Genomic DNA, 18,131 nt, shown 5'->3' on the forward strand with positions numbered 1-18,131 from the left:
CCTCGGGCTGAAGAGAAAGCAGCCCTGGAACACAGTCTGGGGAGTTTCGGAGCTGGCAAGGCTCTGAGAGGTGAGGAGTGTGCTGAACATCACCCACAGAGAGTGAAGAGAGAGGACAGAACCTGGCGTGGGAAGAGGGGCAGGCAAGGGACCCCAGGGGTGGGCCCGGTTCTGCAGCTGCTTCTTCTCCCACCAGCACCCCCGTCCTCCCTCAATCTGCCTTCCACAGTGCTGCCAGTACCGTCTTTCCAAAACACATGTGACCGTATCACTCACCCCACCAATAAAGAAGAAATAGATAAATATTCGCAGTCTCTTAGGCTGTCGGCCACTGCATTCTTTCTCTCAGAACACTGGCTGCCACCACAGGCCTAGGGTCTCATTTCCCCGACAGCCCACGGGCAGGGTGTCCTCTGGCCTCAGGCCTCAGCCTGGGAGCTTATTTCGCCCCTATCCCTCTTGACTGGATCAGAGACCCCCTGTGATCCCACAGCCCCTGCACAGCACAGCTCATGGCACTTGTGGTCTGTAAGTGTCCGCGTGCCCCCCGGGGGGAAATCCACGGGCTTCCCGCACTGATCCTCGGTGGAGGAGCCGCCGCTGTGGAGGCACCCAGAGCACCGCTCACCCGTGGAGACACACAAGAAGCAGACCAGAGGTTCCCCTGGAGCAATGCTTTAGAGAGAAATCACCGTGGAGCAGGAAAAGCGAGGGTGGCAATTGGCTGGGCAGACAGCATCTAAGGAGGTTTCTCTTGAGTGTTTTAAGGTGGGAGAGACTGAGTGTAATCCCGATGGCGAGGGTCCATAGAGGGGGCAAGATTGAGGGTGGGGGTACCTAGCAAACAGCCAGAGGTGGGGAGGGGGCAGGAGGGGCAGAGCCTCTGTGGTCGCTGTGGAGGGGGAGGCGGGGCTGAGGGGGGCAGACTTGGGGTGATGCAAGTCTGTTTTCTCTGTGAAGGAGGGCAGTGGGGTCATCTCTGAGACACGGGAAGGGGGTCAGAGGAGACTGCAGAGAGAACCGAGCTGACCAGATGCCAGCAGGCTGGGAAGTGGGGAGAGTGCATCCACAGCTGGGGCCGCGGTGTCACTGTGGCTACTCTGCACCAGCTGGCGCTGCAGGCCTCGAGGAGACGGATGGGCAGGACTGTGCGTGGCTGGGGTTTGCCAGGTGAGGACAGTGACAACAGTTGGGGGGGGGCGACGATGTTGGCAGGATGACAGGTGACTGGAGCCACACTGGGAGGAAGCGGGCGGCAGCGAGTGCCTCTGAGGGTAACATGGACAGTGTGGTAGCCGGGAACTTGAGTGGGGCTATCTATCATGGTCTAGAAGTGACCCCAAACCTACCCTTGACCCTAAGGTGCTCAAGGAATGGGCTCCTTGCAAGGAGGGCATGAGGGTGGAACAAAATGGAGTGCAGGGTCCCCACCATCTCTGTGGAAGAGCCAGTCCTGGGCTCATGTGCTAGGCCAGAGGGCTTCCCTGGGACACTGCCTGCCCATGCACAAGCTCAGTGGTGTGGTAATGTGGCGGTGAGGACCTTTTTGGGTGTAAGTGACAAAAACCAACTCAAGACAGCTGGGGCAAAAAGGAGGGGTTCTCAGCCTATCTACCCAGTACCGTACAGAAGCAGAGGAGGCTGTGGCTGGGCATGTGCCCAGGGGCAGGGAGGGGAGCCTGGTGGTCCTCCCCCTCAGCTCTTGTCTCTGGGTTGGGTTCCACTCATTCTCCAGGCGGGCCCCTGCGAGGGGGTGGAGGAGGAACGCCAGCGGTTTGTTCCTTCATAGGTTCTTGAAGCAGCCAAAGTCACCCCAAAACAAGTTCAACCCTGCCTCCCCCTCCCAGCCTGTCAGCGAGCAGCCCTGAGGCTCCCCCTCCCCCCACCCCCTCTCCTAGCGTGTTCTGCCCTAGACTCTGTGTCCCCCTTGCCCATCCCTGTGTCACTGCGGGGGAGGCCCTGGCCGGCCCCGGCCCTGAGGGTGTTGGGCACCGTCAGGGACCCTGAGTGGTGCAGCCTTCTCCCAAGCAGCGCACCCGGGCCCCGGCGCCTCACGGCCTAGTACGCGGCTCTTTACAGCAGGACGTGCAGCGCGCCTTTTAAAAAGTACATGTGTTAAAAATAAATGAATGCATGAATGAATGAATGAATAAATAAATAAATAGAAATAAAAAAATAAAAGTACATGTGTTAAGCGTTTCACCTCACTTAGACTGGGCTTCCAAGTGGGGCCAGAGCCCTCCTCAGGCTGGGAACCCCACGGGTAGGGCCTGGGTGGGTACTCCCCCCTATCACCAGGCTGGCAGCCCCAGGGGATGGCTTAGGGCCCCAGTTTGGGAGACCTGTGGGTAGGGCCGGGCCTTCCAGCTTTCCTCCAGACTGACAGCGCCGGGGCAGAGAGCCCCGGGAGCCGCGCGGACCCCAGACAGAGCTCCCAGAGGCGGGGCCCGACCCCTCTCCGCCCTGCGTGGGAGCCGCGACGGCGAGGCGCGCCCTGACCCGGCCCGCGTCTGCCGCTGACCCGCCCGAGCCGCCGTCGCTGTCACCGCTTGAGGGTGGTGAGCGGCTGAATCCCGCCCCCGGGAACCGAGCCCGCGCCGCTGGTCCAATGAGGGAGCTTCGCTCCGGACCCCGCCCACAGGGGCGGAGCGAGGCCGCGCAGGCGCACGGCGCGGCCGGGCGGGCCGGCTGGCTGGGAAGATGGCGGCGGAAGCCCTGGCCGCCGCTGTGGAGCGGGCCCGAGGCGTCCGGGGTGCGCGGGCCAGGGCCGGGGCCGGGCCATGAGAGCGCCGTCCTCTCGTCCCCGAGCCGCGGAGCCCGCCCGCGCCCCTCGCCATGGCGCGGCTCGCGGACTACTTCGTGCTGGTGGCGTTCGGGCCGCACCCGCGCGGTGAGTGCCGGCGCGCGGCCGAGGGCTGAGGGCTGGGAACCGGGAGCCGGGAAGGGTCAGCCGGGGCGGCGGGGCAGCCCCAGGGTCAGCCGGGCACCTGCCGCCCTGGTTCGGGGTCCGGGGTCGGGGGTCACGGAGGGCCGACCTCCCCGAGGTGGGCAGCGCGGCGAGACGGGGCGGGCCGAGATTGCCCACCCCAATCAGGGCAGAACCGGACCGACAGCGCCTCGGCGTCGCCCCGGAGGTGGGAGGGCCCTGGGGCGGCTCGGCCTCCCGACTCCCAGTTGGGTGGGATGGGCTCTCTCTGCCTTGGCGGACTGCCGGGCGGCTCTGCTTCCAGGGGCACGGAACGTTCACTTGCAAGCCCCTCCTCTGACCCCCAGTGCCTCTGGTCTGGAGCCTCCGGCCCCTGTGCCGTGTCTCAGGTACAGGAGGCTGGGGGGCATGCAGAAAAGGGGTGGGGTTCAGGGACTACTGCTTGAAGAGGTGGTGTTTGAGTTGGAGGAACTGTGGAGAGGAGAGAGAAGAGTGTTCCTGGCAGAGGGCCTGCCGACTTCATGCCTGCAGCCAAGCCCTGGGTGGGAGAGTGGCGTGGTGACTGGTGCCGATGGCCAGGAGGTCCGTGTCTAGGGTCAGCGCCCGTGTCTGAGAGCCCTTCAGTCCAGGGGGTAGGAGAAAACAGCCTGACAGTGACATCAGCAACAGCCGTGGAGACAGCGGCGTTGGGGTGTGCACTCAGCGTGCCAGGCCCTGCACAGCCCTTTGTTGCGTGATCTCACTTCTTCCTCCCAGCAGCCCACCGAGGTTTCCCTGTCATTGCCCCCATGTGTAGAGTGCAGTCAGGGCTGAGAGGTTGAGTGCCTGGTCTGAGCCCCCAGAGGGGCTGGGACTTCGCACCCAGGCTACCCCAGAGCTAAGCTGGGGTCTCAGATCCCAAACTGCAGGAGGGCACGCGTGTCATTGGGGGGGTGGGGTGGCTGTGTGGTCAGGCTGGGGCTGAACCTTGAGCCTGAGAGTGGGGTCGAGACCCTCAGTCTACCCTGCTTCTTGTCACCCCAGCTGCCTCTGTCACCATCCAGGACCCGGACTTGCACTCCTCTTTGCTTTTCTTCTTGCTGAGCCTATACCTGCTGGACTCCACACTCTCCAGACCCTCCTCATGCCCTTTCACTCAACACTCACTCCTCCTCTCCGCTCCTCCTGTCGTATCCATCCCGACACCGTCAGTCATGAGCATGTCTCTCCCTTCAGGGAGGACATTCTTGTGGGCAAGGACCAGTTGTCCTCGTCCTGCAGTCTGCACGTGGCAGGCTCACTGTCAGTGTTGAACAGGCCCAGAGGGAGGGCCGTCTGCTCCAAGGCATGTGGGGAGGGGGCAGTGAGGAGGACATGCCAACTGCAGCAGCGGGGTGCACTGGATCCAGGGAGACGGGGCTGGCCAAGGTGCTGCCCCAGCGTGAGGGCCCCCAGGCTGCGTGCCAGGGCAGGGGCTGCATGAGCAGAGTGAGCTTGGAGGCTGAGGAGGCTGAGGGCAGGTGGGAGGCGTGCTGGTGGTGGTGGCAGCTGGAGTGAATGTGAGGGAGGTGCGAGGAGGCATGGGTGGGCTCCGTGACAAGCTGGCTGGAGCCACACGGGTGGTGGGCACCGCAGGTGTGTGTGGCCTCTGAGCAGAGCCGGGGAGAAGGCTGGTGCCACAGCGCCGGCTCACCCCGTGACTGGAAGGAGTGACTCTCAAGGTGTCCCTTCAGTAGGGCTGGGGGGCCATGGAGCCATGGTTAGGGGTAACCACTGTCTTCCGGGATTGGAGCTGGTCAGCTGCTGGCCGGCTGCCCAGCCTCAGGGCCTCCCTTGGCATGGCCGGTCCATCCCTGTGAGGAGCAAGCCCACGAGCTGGAGTCCCGGCTGTGGGACTGAGGGCAGAGCGAGGTGGTGGGGACGTCTGAAGCAGAGGAGCCCCGCGTGAGGCTCAGTGGTCCCTGCTTTGCCACTGGGACCTCTGTGACCTTGGACCAGTCTTTCGGCCCTCCGCACCTCACCTTCCTCATCTGGGGGTAGGGTGAGTGACACAGACCTCCCGGGCTGCCGTGAGCACAAGGTGGACATGCACACGTGGAGCTGCTCACACAGAAGGCTCCAGGAAGTGATGGGTGTCTCGTTAGTGCTGAGCAGCCAGTGTGTGGACGCCACTTGGCACAGACAGTGGGCACCTCTGCGGGAGGTGGGGACCCCTGCGTGCTGGCAGGCCTAGGACACGAGGGCAAGACATAGGATCTTTTGGGTTCAGTGGAGGGTGTGGGGGGGTAGAAGTGCTGTCCTTGGCCTGGGTCTGGACATCCTGCTGGAGCTTCTGGATGCAGGGCCTGGGTGCTGAGTCCCCGAGTCCTACCGGAGGAAGTGTCCTGGCTTCATGGTTACTACCTGGCAGACCGCTCCAGGCAGGAGGACAGGGAGGGGGTTGGGGGGTTCCCTCTCATTCATCCCAGAAGCTGTAGGCTCCTCCCTTGGTGAGTTGGGGGGGCTCCTTCACTAAGGACATGGGTTTAGCCTGTATTGCACCCTGGCCCAGCTCTGGGGACATCATGGGGGCCAGAGAGACTACCTTGCCCGGTTCCTGGCCAGGGAGTGCCCTGATGGTGGTCAGCTGATTTTACACAGTGTGACCAGTGCCGGGGTGTGTCTTTGATCTGACCAGATGGCCGAGTGCATATCTGCCAGGGAGGAGGGGCTGGACCCCTCCTGGTGCTGGGGTTTCCACCCCCAAACATCTGAGAAGAAGACTTTCCACCCCTGGCCTGGCCTCTTTTGGTCCTGACCATGTTGAGCTGGCCACATTCCTCCGCCCCATCTACTCTCCCCACCCATATTCCTGCCCTCTCTCTGGAGCAGGTTGGGGCTGTTTGGGATGGCCTTGGCTGGCTCCCAGCCCCACCCTGGGAGCCCGAGGGTCCAAGTCCTTGGGTCAGAGCCAGTCGGGTCTGACCGGAGAGGTTTGAGAGGTTGGAGAGGTTGCAGCCCCTCTGCACATGTCCCGTGCTGTGGCCAGCTGGGAGCGGCCTGTGTGTTGAGGTTTGTGTTGAGGTGGGAGGTTGGGTTTGCAGCAGGACGGTGCCGTCCTTCCTACGGCCCGGCTGGTCTCAGGGCGTGTGTGCTGGGTGTGGGGAGGGGCGGGCAGAGGAGGCTGCCATCCTCCCTCGCCTCTGCCCACAGCACATGCTGGCCTGGGCCAGCCCAGGCGTCGGAGCCTGGCACTGGTGACGGCGTTGCCAGCAGATGACGGACGTGAGCTCTGGGTTCCCCGCCCTGGGGCTGGCTGTGGGGACACAGCTCTTGTCCCCGTCTGTGTTTCAGGGGACCTCTGTGCCCTTCCTCCTAGGGCCCCCCCGAGTCCCGCCCTGTGACGCACGGCTGTGCTGGTTGGATTAGTCCTGTCACCATGGGGTGGAGGTGTCCTCTCTCTTGTCTACCCCAAGGTGTGGCAGCTCTGGTGGGGCAGGGGACTCAGCTGCTGTAGGTCCCCTTCACGGCCTCAAGAGCTCGACTGGGTGGGGGACACTGGGAGATGTGGCAGAGCCCTACCCCCACCCCTAGGATGCAGGCCAGCAGCCAGATTGCAGCCCGGCCCCTGTGCCTTGGCACAGAGCTGAGGCATGGGCGGGGGTCTCAGAGAAGGGTGAGGGAGTCAGGACACATCCACGGTGCACCCTTCCAGGGAGGGCCGGCGAGCGCTGGTGTGCCTTGGGGCTCCAGGAGCTGCCCTGGACTTCCTACTGAGGAACCTGTTTGCCTGTGGGGTGCGAGCGGGGCTGACGGTGGGGGGAGGGTGGTGCCGCGGCTGTCTGCGATCAGGAAGCCCTAATTAGGCGGGGGGCTGTGCAGCGCTGGACGCGGAGACGTGGCTTCTTGCTCGTGGAGCTCCTGTCTGGCTCAGCTGGCCAACAGGTGCACCAGGAATCCCAGAAGGCTGTGGTAGAGGGTGGGAGGTTCTTGGGGTCCCACTGCAGGCCCCAGACTTGGGCAGGGTGCAGAGAGCTGGCTAGAGGAGGTGACGCTCTTTGGGCTGAGACCTGAGGGCCAAGTTTGGGGCCATCATGGCCCAGAGGAGGAGCTGGCGGGGGAATGCTCACCTGCCTAGCCTAGCGCCATTCTCCCGCCCCCCCCCCCCACCTCTGTAGGCGGCCCAGACGCCTCCAGGAAAGCCTGCGCTCAGTTCTTTGGAGGGTGGAGCCCTGCACGTGGGAGTAGAGTAGACGTGCCACACGATGACTGGGGTAGGGAGGGTGGGCAGTGGCCGGTGGCCAGCCACTCTGCCCACTTCCCTGGGGGAGAGGCTGTGGAGAGCAGCCCCCGAAGGCCACCTGCCCACTGGCTTTGGGAGGGAGATGGGGCGGAGGCTACTGTCCCCATCCGCACACACCCCCCTTCCTTCCTTCTCCTCCTGCCTCGTGGCAAGAACTGGGTGAGCCCTGGGTGCCAGCCAGGGCTGAGCCCAGATGGTGGTTTGGGGCTGCACACAAGTTGGCCCTGGGGGAGGAGCCACAGTTCAGGGTGAGCCAGCCTGGGCCTGTTGAGGGTGCCCCTTGGGAGTGGGCCTGGAGGGACCCTGGGGGCTTCGGGGGGTGGGGGTGTGTGTGTGTGTGTGTAGGTAGGTGAGGCACCAGCAGACACCTGTCCTCCCCCACCCTGTCTTGTCTGCCACCTCCTCTCCGTGTCAGTGGTGGGAGGGGGAGGGGAGCAGGAAGCTGAGGTTTGGTGAGGCGGAGTCACGGTCCCTCACTACCCCTGCTCCCCCAGCCAGCAGCAGCCTGCCTGCTGCTGACCTTTTAGGCCTTGCCTCCGTGATCCTGGAGGGTGGCGGGTTCCTAAGATTGCAGCCCAGCTCCTCTGCCTCTGGGGGCCTGGGGAGTGTGTGCTCTTGGGCTGCTGGGGTCCGTTTGCCAGTGCCCTTGGGTCCAGGCCTGTGCCCAGGCCCCCAGCTCGGTCTGAGGCTCCTGTGCCCACTCAGGTCACAGGTGGACCAGACAGGCTGGACGTGGGACTGCATCTCACAGGTCCTCAGAGGCTGCACACGGGGGCTTTCTGGGCCTTCCCTATCCGCCCCTGCTCTTCTGCTGCTGTGGGCAGCAGTGTTGAGGCTGGTCTGAGTGGAGGGCTGGACCTGCTTGTCGAGTGTGGGAGGTGAAGGTGGAGAGCTTTTGCCTTTCCTGCTTCAAGCTGCTGCCATGCTGGGTGGGAGCTGGGGGAAGAACAGGGACCCCCGTCCTTCCTCCACGACGCCTGGGTGAGTGCTTCCCCGACTTGACCCTCGCCATGCCTCCAGGTTTGTCTCCACAAAGGGTGGGCAAGAGGCAGGGGCCTCCAGCTAGCCCTGCCAGTGTGGACTGGACCTGGGAGCACTGCCCTGGGCATGTAGTGGGGGGAGCAGACCGGAGGGGGCTCAGTGGGCCAAGTGGTTTCGGGAGTGGAGGGGGGTCTCTGGGGAACACATGGGGGGCTAGCAGGCTGGGGGTGCAGGGACATGCCCTTCTCCCTGGTCTAGAGGACCCTCAGGGCTGCACGTGGCGACCTGGTCTGTGGCTGTGTGCAAGGTGGCCTTTGCGGGCAGGGAGCAGGCCTGTGTGCCACCATGTTCAGGGCTCAGGAGAGCACTCCTGTCCTTCCTGCCAGCCCCACCCCTCTCTGGCTGTCTTCTGGGACCTTTGCTTGTGGCGTCTGCCTCCTGAGGCAGCGGGGACAAGCAGCAGTTTGGGGCTGTAGGCACGGGTGGTCCTTCCGCCGGCACAGGTGGCAGGTGTGAGACCTCTGCACCTCTCAGGTGGGCCCAGGGCTGGCAGGTGAGGCGGAGGCAGGGAGCAGGGCTGTGGGCCGAGTGCCTAAGCCGGGCGCTGGCTGTGGAACAGTCTGGAACAGCTCTCCCCTTGCTGGAGGGGCAGGTGCTATGCAGTTGGGCGGGCACGCTGGCATGTGGCAGGCTGGGTGTGGGTTCTGGCTGGGGGTGCTGACACAGTGGGCGGGACCCAGGAGGGGGGTAGTGGGGGTGGGAGTAGGGAGTACCCCCCCCTACTCCCCTGGGCTGGGGCTCCTGTGCCCTTTTTTTTTTTTTTTTTTTTTGAGGCTCTCACAGTTTATTTTATTTTACTTTATTTTTTAAAAATTTCCAGGTCATTTAAAAAAAGTTTTCTATTGGGGTATAGTTGATTTATAATGTTGTGTTAGTTTCTGCTGTACAGCAAAGTGAACCAGTTATACATATACATACATCCACTCTTTTTTAGATTCTTTTCCCGTTAAGTTCATTATAGAGTACTGAGTAGAGATCCCTGTGTTATACAGTAGGTCCTTATTAGTTATCTGTTTTATATACAGTGGTGTGTATACGTCAGTCCCAATCTCCCAATTTATCCATCCCCCCCCCCCCCCTCACCGGTAACCATAAGTTTCTTTTCTGCATCTGTGACAGGCCTCCTGTGCTCTTGTTGCCTGGCCCAGCCAGAGGCTTGCAGGGACCCCAACCCCACAGCAGGGGCTTCTCTCCATGCCCTCTGGTGGTCCTGGGGTCTGTGGCTGCCTAGCAGCCCCTCCTCACAGGACTGTCTTTAGGGAAACCATAGGTTTGGGAGCTGGGACTGGTCTGGTGCCACGTGAGGGCCAGGATGGGTGAGATGTTTCCACTCGGACCCTCGAGGCTCCTGACCGGGTGCGGGTGTGGGAGGTGGGAGGTGCTCTGACCCCTGCTCCTGTCCTCAGGGAGTGGGGAAGGCCAGGGCCAGATCCTGCAGCGCTTCCCAGAGAAGGACTGGGAGGACAACCCGTTCCCCCAGGGCATCGAGCTGGTGAGTGCGGGCGCTCCCCCGGGGCCCGGAGCCGAGGGCTGGGGTGCTGAGACGGTGGGGGGCAGGCACCGTGAGGGCCCCGCTGGGTACAAGCAGACGCCAGCGCGTTGGAGACCGTGGGGCGGGGGTGCAGGCTTGGCTGGCCGGGCGCTTGGGGCCCGCATCGCGCCCTGTTGTCCCTCCCTCGCGGTGGTGGGGACCGCGCCCTGCGTCACAGGGTTCTCGCCCCACACACTGAGGCCGGAGGCTCTTGCTCTCCTTTGTGGGGGAGAAGGCTGAGGTCCAGGAGGCAAGGCACGTGGGTCGCAGAGCAGGGCGCTGCTGGCTGCACTGGAGCCCGGCCTCCAGGCCCTGGCTGTGCAGTCCCTCGCAGGCAGGGGGCTAGAGGGAACTGACTGCTGACCCCCGTCCCCTTCCTCCCCATAGTTTTGCCAGCCCAGTGGGTGGCAGCTGTGTCCTGAGAGGAACCCGCCGACCTTCTTTGTTGCCGTCCTCACCGATATCAACTCCGAGCGGCACTACTGCGCGTGCTTGACTTTCTGGGAGCCCGTGGAGCCCACACAGGTAACCCTGCAGGGGCCGAGCCTCTGGCTGTGGCCGACTCTCTCTGTCCTGTGTGTGTCTCCCCGTGTGTGTCTCGTCCTGGTGACCCAACCCCACAGAGGCTGAAGTTTCCAGAGGGCCAGTCCTGTCTGAGTCACCTGTGTCCCGTCCGCCGCCTTCCCCCCGCCACCCCCGCCCCGGGCCTCAGGAGACCTGCCTGAGAGCCTGGCACATGGAGCTTCTGTCCGCAGGAAGGGCTGTGCACCGAGGACACTGCCGAGAGGGAAGAGGAGGCAGGTGAGGGAGGCCTAGTGGGACTGTCACCCGCAGCTCCTGGCCCGCCCGGCCAGCTTTTTGCTCCAAAGACGCTGGTGCTGGTGTCTCGACTGGACCACGTGGAGGTGTTCAGGGTGAGGTGGGCAGCCAGGGCACAGGGCAGGATGCGGGGTGCTCCCGCTGGCTGGGCCGTCATTCCCCGGTCTGTGGCCCTTGCAGAACAGCTTGGGTCTCGTCTACACCATCCATGTGGAGGGCCTGAACGTGGGCCTGGAGAACGTGGTTGGGAACCTGCTGACGTGCGTCATCCCTCTGGCCGGGGGCTCACAGGTGGGTCAGGAGGCAGCTGCTGTCCACCCGCAGCCACAGGCCCCGCTGGTGCCTGAGGCCACGGGGTGGGGCCTGCTAGGCATTCGGAGTCCAGCCTGGGCAGAGCGCGGCCCCGGCCTCGGACACTGTCCTGCGTCTTGGTGCCGCCGCCTGTCCCCTTTCCTTGGCCCTGCCTGTCTCGTGTCCCATGTCGCACCTGGCTCTCTACCTGGCACCCTTTGGTTCCTCTGTCCTCTCGCTCCTTGGGTGTGCCTGTCTCTGGGTGTCAGTGTTGGCTTATCTGTCCACCCCCCGTCTGTGTCCCCGCGTGTGGGTGTGTCTAACTGTGTCTCTCTGCCTATCTGTCCCGTGCAGCTGGACTCTGTTGAGGACGGAGTGGTACGGATTCTTTGTTTCTTCTGCCCACCCAGGCCCCATCCCCACCCCAGGTCAGAGGCCCGGAGTTTTCTCTGCAGCACTGCTTGGGCCGACAGAGGCCGGGCGTGGCCTTTCCCTTGTGCCGTGCTGCCCGTCCCGGCCAGTCCCGCCTCGGGGTCTGTCCTTCCCCCAGGCCCGCCTGAGGCTGTGAAGCTGGGGGTGACCCAGGTGTGGGTGGAGCAGCTGAGCACTGGTCCCTCTCTCTCCACAGAGAACCATCTCTTTGGGGGCTGGGGACCGGCAGGTCATCCAGACGCCACTCACCGACTCGCTGCCCATCAGCCGCTGCAGCGTGGCCCTGCTTTTCCGCCAGCTGGGTGAGCCTGGTGCCCCCAGCCCCAGCCCCTGCACAGTCCTTCCTCTCCCCTCCCGGGGCCGGTGGACAGACATCGAGGTTTCGCTGCAGGGCGGGCGCCTGCGCCCTCTAAGCCTGTCCTCCTCCTCAGGCATCACCAACGTGCTGTCTCTGTTCTGTGCGGCCCTCACGGAGCACAAGGTGCTCTTCCTGTCCCGGAGCTACCAGCGGCTCTCGGACGCCTGCCGGGGACTCCTGGCGCTGCTCTTCCCTCTCCGATACAGGTGCTTACCTTACCGCTGCCCACTGCCCCGCGGTCCCTCCGCTCGGCCCCGCCCCTTGGGCTGTCGCACTGAGCCTTGGCCTGTTGCAGTTTCACCTATGTGCCCATCCTGCCGGCGCAGCTCCTGGAGGTGCTCAGCACGCCCACACCCTTCATCATCGGAGTCAACGCTGCCTTCCAGGCAGAGGCCCAGGAGCTGGTGAGGGCCCTGCTTTGTGTCTGCCTCGCTGCTCCAGGCTGGGCCGACCCCAGGCCCCGCTGACCGGCCCGCGGCTCCCTGACCTCTCGCTCCCTTTGGTCCACAGCTGGATGTGATTGTTGCTGATCTTGATGGCGGGACGGTGACTGTGCCCGAGTGCGTGCACATTCCACCCCTGCCAGAGCCACTGCAGAGCCAGACGCACAGTATTCTGAGCATGGTGAGGCAGGACCAGGGGCCTTGGGGAGGCTGGTGCCTCGGGCAGGCTGGGGTGGGGTCACTTGGTGGCCAGAGGAACCCAGAGCCTGGGGCTCGTGTGCAGCTGGCCCTGCTCCCCACTGCTTCCACAGGTCCTGGATCCAGAGCTGGAGCTGGCAGATCTTGCCTTCCCTCCACCTACGACGTCCACTTCCTCCCTGAAGATGCAGGTGGGGGTCGCTGCCCCTCTGGGGGCCCAGGCCCACCCGGTGCTGAGCGCTCCTCCAGGGGGTCGCCAGGGCCGCGTGGGGTGGGTGTGAGCCTCGGAGGGTCCTGCACAGGAGTGGCCGTCGGCGCCGAGTCTTAGAGGAGGCACTGTGGCTTGTGTGGAGGAAGGTTGGAGGGTCAGGAGGGCGAGGTGCCTGGAAGGCTCAGGGCCTGGCACTCACCTGCCCTCACGTATGCCCCAGGATAAGGAGCTGCGCGCCGTCTTTCTGCGGCTCTTTGCTCAGCTCCTGCAAGGCTACCGCTGGTGTCTGCACATGGTCCGCATCCACCCGGAGCCTGTCATCCGCTTCCATAAGGTGGGCGTCAGGCGGGGGCGGGGGCGGGCAGAAGGTGAGTGCCCGAGGGGCTGACCTCTTTGTGCACCGCAGGCAGCCTTCCTGGGCCAGCGTGGGCTGGTGGAGGATGATTTCCTGATGAAGGTGTTGGAGGGCATGGCCTTTGCAGGCTTCGTGTCGGAGCGCGGGGTCCCCTACCGCCCTACGGACCTATTTGATGAGGTGCACCCCGACCCCACCTGGGAGGAGCCGCCATCACCCCTCTCCCTGCCCCAGCCAGCCCGCCTGACCCTGCTTCCTCCCCCAGCTGGTGGCCCACGAGGTGGCACGGATGCGGGCGGATGAGAACCACCCCCAGCGTGTCCTGCGTCATGTCAAGGAACTGGCAGAGCAGCTCTACAAGAACGTAAGGCAGGCGGCACGAGGGGGCGGGCTGGCCAGGTGAGGTCACTGTGCTGCCCTGGCCCAGGCTGCTCGCCCATCCTGCCTGTGTCCCCCCCCAGGAGAACCCGTACCCTGCCGTGGCTATGCACAAGGTGCAGAGGCCAGGGGAGGCCAGCCACCTGCGGCGGGCGCCCCGGCCCTTCCCCCGGCTAGACGAGGGCACGGTGCAGTGGATCGTGGATCAGGCCACAGCCAAGTTGCAGGGCGCACCCCCGGCCGTGAAGGCCGAGAAGAGGACCACCGTGCCCTCAGGGCCCCCCATGAGTGCGTAACCGGGAGGGGGAGCCTAAGTGTGGCCGAGGGTGGACGTGAGGTCAGAGGTAAGCACGTTCTCTGCTCCCCAGCCGCCATACTGGAGCGGACCAGTGGGCTCCACGGCAACAGTGCGCGCCGGCTGGAGGTGGTCCGGAACTGCATCTCCTACGTGTTCGAGGGGAAGATGCTTGAGGCCAAGAAGGTGAGGGTAACCCGGGCACAGGGAGCGCTGTGGGCTCTGGATGGGGGCGGCCTGGGCCAGGGCAGCGGCTCTCAGAGGAGCCCTGGCCCTCGTTCTCCTGCAGGGGGCTGGAGGGAGCTGGGCTGGCGAGAAGGGCAGGTGGACGCCAGGTCCGCCTCAGAACAGCTGGGGGCAGCCTGCTGGGGAGGCTCAGCGGGAGGAATTTACTTCAACTTTTAGTCATCAGAACGCTCTGAAAGTTCCTACTGTTAAGTTTCTTCTTTATCTCTCACAAAAACTAGTGTAGACTCACACGTGTGTTTTGTTTTACTTGCAGAAAGTGGAGTTCATTTAGCATTCTGCCCTCTGTGATGTCCACTGACACTTTGGGTCTCTCAGGACAGCCAGTTTGAGTCTGTCTTGTGTTTCACAGCTGCGTGGTTCTCTGTGAAGCACCTAGTTCTTAAACCAGCCCTTTATCGGGTTCGTGGTTGTTTCACAGTGTGCGGTAGTGTCAACAGGACAAGTGCAGCCCTTTCTGTGGCCCGCCCAGTGCTGAGCCGGCTGCTGGCTCTGCGTTAGGCTTGTGCGTTCTAGGCGCTGGGGCCCTGGCTGGCCATGGGGCCTCGCTCAGAGCGCTGGCAGTGTCGTGAGCTTCGTGTGGGGAGGGCTGGCTCCACTAGAGCATTGGTCTCTTTTGGGCGGTGAAGCCCCAAGTCTGGGCACACCTGACCAGATGGCTTTCGGTCTCCTCTGTGCTGAGAGCCTGGGCTCTGGCCCCCACGTCTGGGCCAGGCCTTCCCTGTGCCTCAGGGCACGGTTGGGTCCACATAGGCTCGTGCCCTCATCCCTTTGTTTCCCCGTCCGCAGCTGCTTCCGGCTGTGCTGAGGGCCCTGAAGGGGCGTGCGGCCCGCCGCTGCCTTGCCCAGGAGCTGCACCTGCACGTGCAGCAGAACCGGGCGGTCCTTGACCACCAGCAGTTCGACTTCGTGGTCCGCATGATGAACTGCTGTCTGCAGGTGAGGCCGGGCCTCACACCCTGCTGGCGCTGTGGCCACAGGGTGGGGCCGGGCAGGGGTTCCCCGGCCTACCCATAAGGGTGCATCTTCTGGTGGAGCCGCCAACTGGGGAGACCCCGGTCTGCCGGTGAGGGTGGCGTGGGGAGAATCCTTGTTGGAGGCTGGTGCAGGGGTCTCCTGCCCTCAACCTCCGAGCAGCCCTGGGGAACTGGTGCAGATGGTTCAGGGACGGACGGGAGGTGCTGCTCTGTCGGCGGTGCTGGTGGGGGTGTGAATGGCGCGGGCCCGGGATCCGACGCCCCCGGCCCTACCGCAGGACTGCACCTCCCTGGATGAGCACGGCATCGCAGCGGCTCTGCTGCCCCTGGTCACTGCCTTCTGCCGGGTGAGTGCTGGGGCGGACGGAGTCTCCCCAACCCCCTTCCGGCTGCACCCGCTGACTCCCTCTTGGCTTCTGCAGAAGCTGAGCCCAGGGGTGACGCAGTTTGCGTACAGCTGCGTGCAGGAGCACGTAGTGTGGAGCACGCCACAGTTCTGGGAGGCCATGTTCTACGGGGATGTGCAGACCCACATCCGGGCCCTCTACCTGGAGCCTGCCGAGGACCGAGACCCCTCCCAGGTGTGTGGGGACTCCCTGGGCCCGCAGGGTGGGGCTGGCCTGGCTCTGGCTCACCCGCGGCCCCTGGGGCAGGTTGGGGAGGCACCCGCACAGGCGGACGAGCGCTCTGCCCTGGACGTGGCCTCTGAGCAGAGGCGCCTGTGGCCCACGCTGAGCCGCGAGAAGCAGCAGGAGCTGGTGCAGAAGGAAGAGAGCACCGTGTTCAGCCAGGCCATCCACTATGCCAACCGCATGAGCTACCTGCTCCTGCCCCTGGACGGCAGCAAGAGCCGGCTGCTCCGGGAGCGCGCAGGGCTGGGTGACCTGGAGAGCGCCAGCAACAGCCTGGTCACCAACAGGTGCGGTGTGGCCTGGGGGCGGGACCTGAGCGGGACAGGCCTTGGGTTGGGTGGCCTGTGCCCACCGTGCCCCTCCCCGGCCCAGCATGGCAGGCAGCGTGGCGGAGAGCTATGACACAGAGAGCGGCTTCGAGGACGCAGAGACCTGTGACGTGCCCGGGGCCGTGGTCCGCTTCATCAACCGCTTCGTGGACAAGGTCTGCACGGAGAGTGGGGTCACCAGCGACCACCTCAAGGGGCTGCATGTCATGGTGCCAGGTATGGGGTCTGGGCCTGGAAACACTCCCCTTGGATGGGTGGGCGCAGGCCAGGGCATCAGAACTGCTCTCCCCCAGACATCGTCCAGATGCACATCGAGACCCTGGAGGCCGTGCAGAGAGAGAGCAAGAGGCTGCCCCCCATCCAGAAGGTGAGTAGGGGCGGGGGGTGGCGGGCACTAGGACTGCGCTATGTCTGAGGCGCCGCTCCTGTCCCCACACAGCCCAAGCTGCTTCGGCCACGCCTGCTGCCCGGTGAGCAGTGCGTGCTGGACGGCCTGCGTGTCTACCTGCTGCCGGACGGGCGTGAGGCGGGTGCCGGGGGCAGCAGGGGCGGCCCCGCACTGCTCCCGGCGGAGGGCGCCGTCTTCCTCACCACGTACCGGGTCATCTTCACGGGGATGCCCACCGACCCCCTGGGTGAGCCTTTGGACCCCTCTGCCCCCGCTCCCCCGGCCCAGGTCTTCGGACTAGTGGGACTTCTTCTGCCTCTCCCTCTCCCCTTCTCAGGGGTTTAGGGTCTCTGTGGGAGATAGGCTGTTGTCTTTCCTCCCCACCCTCCCGGTCTACCCCATAGCTCTGGTACCCTGAGACTCTCTGACCCCTGGCTCCTCCCGTCCCCCTGACTCTGCACCCGGCTTGTTATAAGTGGGGGAACAGGTGGTGGTCCGCTCCTTCCCGGTGGCTGCGCTGACCAAGGAGGAGCGCATCAATATCCAGACCCCCAGTGACCAGTACCTGCCGGACGGGCTGCAGCTGCGCTCCTGCACCTTCCAGGTCGGCTGGGGTGTGGGCTGGGTTGGGTGGGGTCTGTGGGCCCCTGAGTCGCAGCCCTCTCCAGGATGCAGCATCTGAGCCCTAGTCTTGTTCTCGTGAGCGGGTGTTGAGCCAGCATTGAGCCCTTTGTGATTCCTGAGTTTACGGGGAAGTCACTGTGCCTTAGCTTGGTGTCCTCTGCCCGCGCCATGTGCCAGTCTTTGGGGCTCTCCCGTTTCCCTTGCAAAGCCCGAACCCTAGAGACCGTGTCTGGAGCGTGCTGCGTGAGCCCAGCCCAGCTGAAACCTACACAGATTAGATGAAACACAAAGACTGGGTTCCTGAGTCTCCCGCTACATGCAGTCTGGGTAGCAGACCCTCGGCTAACCCTCTGTCCTTGGGGCGCTCCTTCAGGACGTGTCCATCACCAGATGGAGAGGCGAGCCTGGCCCTTCACAGTCCCACGGTAGACCTAGCCGCCTTTCTCAGGGCCGTCTGGCCACAGGGCCCTCACCCGTCCATCCTGTTAGAAACACCTGAGTTCCAGTGATGCAGCATGGGGCGTCCCGTAGGCCTGTCCACCTTTGTGGCCAGGGCTCAGGCCCACGGGCCTCCCAGCCTCTGAGGGCCTCATGTGTGACACAGCTGCTGAAGATGGTCTTTGACGAGGAGGTGGGGTCTGACAGCGCTGAGCTCTTCCGTAAGCAGCTGCACAAGCTGCGGTATCCGCCAGATATCAGGGGCACCTTCGCACTCACCCTGGGTTCTGCCCACACACCCGGCCGGCCGCCCCGTGCCACCAAGGACAAGGGTCCTTCCTTCAGGTAGGGAGCTGGGCTCCAAGGCCAGAACACCTTCCCTTCGCAGAACCACTGTGTGTGTGTGTCCCCTTGTCCATCTCCTCACCTCTGCTGACCCTGCAACTGTACTCCTCGGGCCCCCCCAGGACCCTGTCCCGGAACTTCATGAAGAACGCTAAGAGGACCATCGGGCGGCAGTATGTCACTCGGAAGAAGTACAACCCCCCCAGCTGGGAGCACCGGGGCCAGCCATCCCCTGAGGACCAGGAGGACGAGATCTCAGGTGGGGGTGTGGGAGCCATGGGCGGTCTGGGTGAAGACCCTCACGTGGAGGGGTAAGGGACCCAGGCAGCCTGTGGGTAATGACCCCCGTGTGCCTGGCCTGCCCCAGTGTCGGAGGAGCTGGAGCCCAGCACGCTGACCCCTTCCTTGGCCCTGAAGCCCTCGGACCGCATGACCATGAGTAGCCTGGTGGAGAGGGCGTGCTGCCGGGACTACCAGCGCCTGGGGCTGGGCACGCTGAGCAGCAGCCTGAGCCGCGCAAAATCCGAGCCCTTCCGGATCTCCCCGGTCAACCGCATGTACGCCATCTGCCGCAGGTGAGCAGTGAGTGCGGCAGGCTTGGTGGCCTCCAGGA

The 18,131-nt window shown here is 64.4% G+C and overlaps 1 protein-coding gene across 6 annotated transcripts in view; it reads left to right on the plus strand.

Annotated features, from left to right (window-relative positions):
- Nucleotides 1–2,661: 2,661 nt before the first annotated feature.
- SBF1 (SET binding factor 1) overlaps nucleotides 2,662–18,131 on the plus strand; it is a 28,691-nt gene continuing 13,221 nt past the window's right edge. For 2 of the 6 annotated variants that reach the window (XM_082420762.1, XM_082420765.1), the window contains exons 1-26: nucleotides 2,662–2,890; nucleotides 9,635–9,720; nucleotides 10,147–10,284; nucleotides 10,515–10,673; nucleotides 10,759–10,869; nucleotides 11,224–11,247; nucleotides 11,498–11,603; nucleotides 11,733–11,865; nucleotides 11,955–12,063; nucleotides 12,170–12,283; nucleotides 12,414–12,491; nucleotides 12,732–12,845; nucleotides 12,918–13,046; nucleotides 13,132–13,230; nucleotides 13,328–13,532; nucleotides 13,613–13,725; nucleotides 14,575–14,724; nucleotides 15,041–15,109; nucleotides 15,185–15,681; nucleotides 15,767–15,939; nucleotides 16,017–16,090; nucleotides 16,163–16,358; nucleotides 16,588–16,715; nucleotides 17,340–17,518; nucleotides 17,641–17,777; nucleotides 17,886–18,093. In XM_082420762.1, coding sequence (XP_082276888.1) covers nucleotides 2,836–2,890; nucleotides 9,635–9,720; nucleotides 10,147–10,284; nucleotides 10,515–10,673; nucleotides 10,759–10,869; nucleotides 11,224–11,247; nucleotides 11,498–11,603; nucleotides 11,733–11,865; nucleotides 11,955–12,063; nucleotides 12,170–12,283; nucleotides 12,414–12,491; nucleotides 12,732–12,845; nucleotides 12,918–13,046; nucleotides 13,132–13,230; nucleotides 13,328–13,532; nucleotides 13,613–13,725; nucleotides 14,575–14,724; nucleotides 15,041–15,109; nucleotides 15,185–15,681; nucleotides 15,767–15,939; nucleotides 16,017–16,090; nucleotides 16,163–16,358; nucleotides 16,588–16,715; nucleotides 17,340–17,518; nucleotides 17,641–17,777; nucleotides 17,886–18,093 — 3,584 coding nt within the window. In that variant the 5' untranslated portion in view covers nucleotides 2,662–2,835. The remainder of the gene's footprint in view (nucleotides 2,891–9,634; nucleotides 9,721–10,146; nucleotides 10,285–10,514; nucleotides 10,674–10,758; nucleotides 10,870–11,223; nucleotides 11,248–11,497; nucleotides 11,604–11,732; nucleotides 11,866–11,954; nucleotides 12,064–12,169; nucleotides 12,284–12,413; nucleotides 12,492–12,731; nucleotides 12,846–12,917; nucleotides 13,047–13,131; nucleotides 13,231–13,327; nucleotides 13,533–13,612; nucleotides 13,726–14,574; nucleotides 14,725–15,040; nucleotides 15,110–15,184; nucleotides 15,682–15,766; nucleotides 15,940–16,016; nucleotides 16,091–16,162; nucleotides 16,359–16,587; nucleotides 16,716–17,339; nucleotides 17,519–17,640; nucleotides 17,778–17,885; nucleotides 18,094–18,131) is intronic. The other 4 variants (XM_082420763.1, XM_082420767.1, XM_082420764.1 and 1 more) reach the window with 3 other exon arrangements.

This window comes from Balaenoptera physalus (genome assembly GCF_965194825.1).
Source record: "Balaenoptera physalus genome assembly, chromosome: 13".
In the NCBI taxonomy this organism is placed as follows: Eukaryota; Metazoa; Chordata; class Mammalia; order Artiodactyla; family Balaenopteridae; genus Balaenoptera; species Balaenoptera physalus.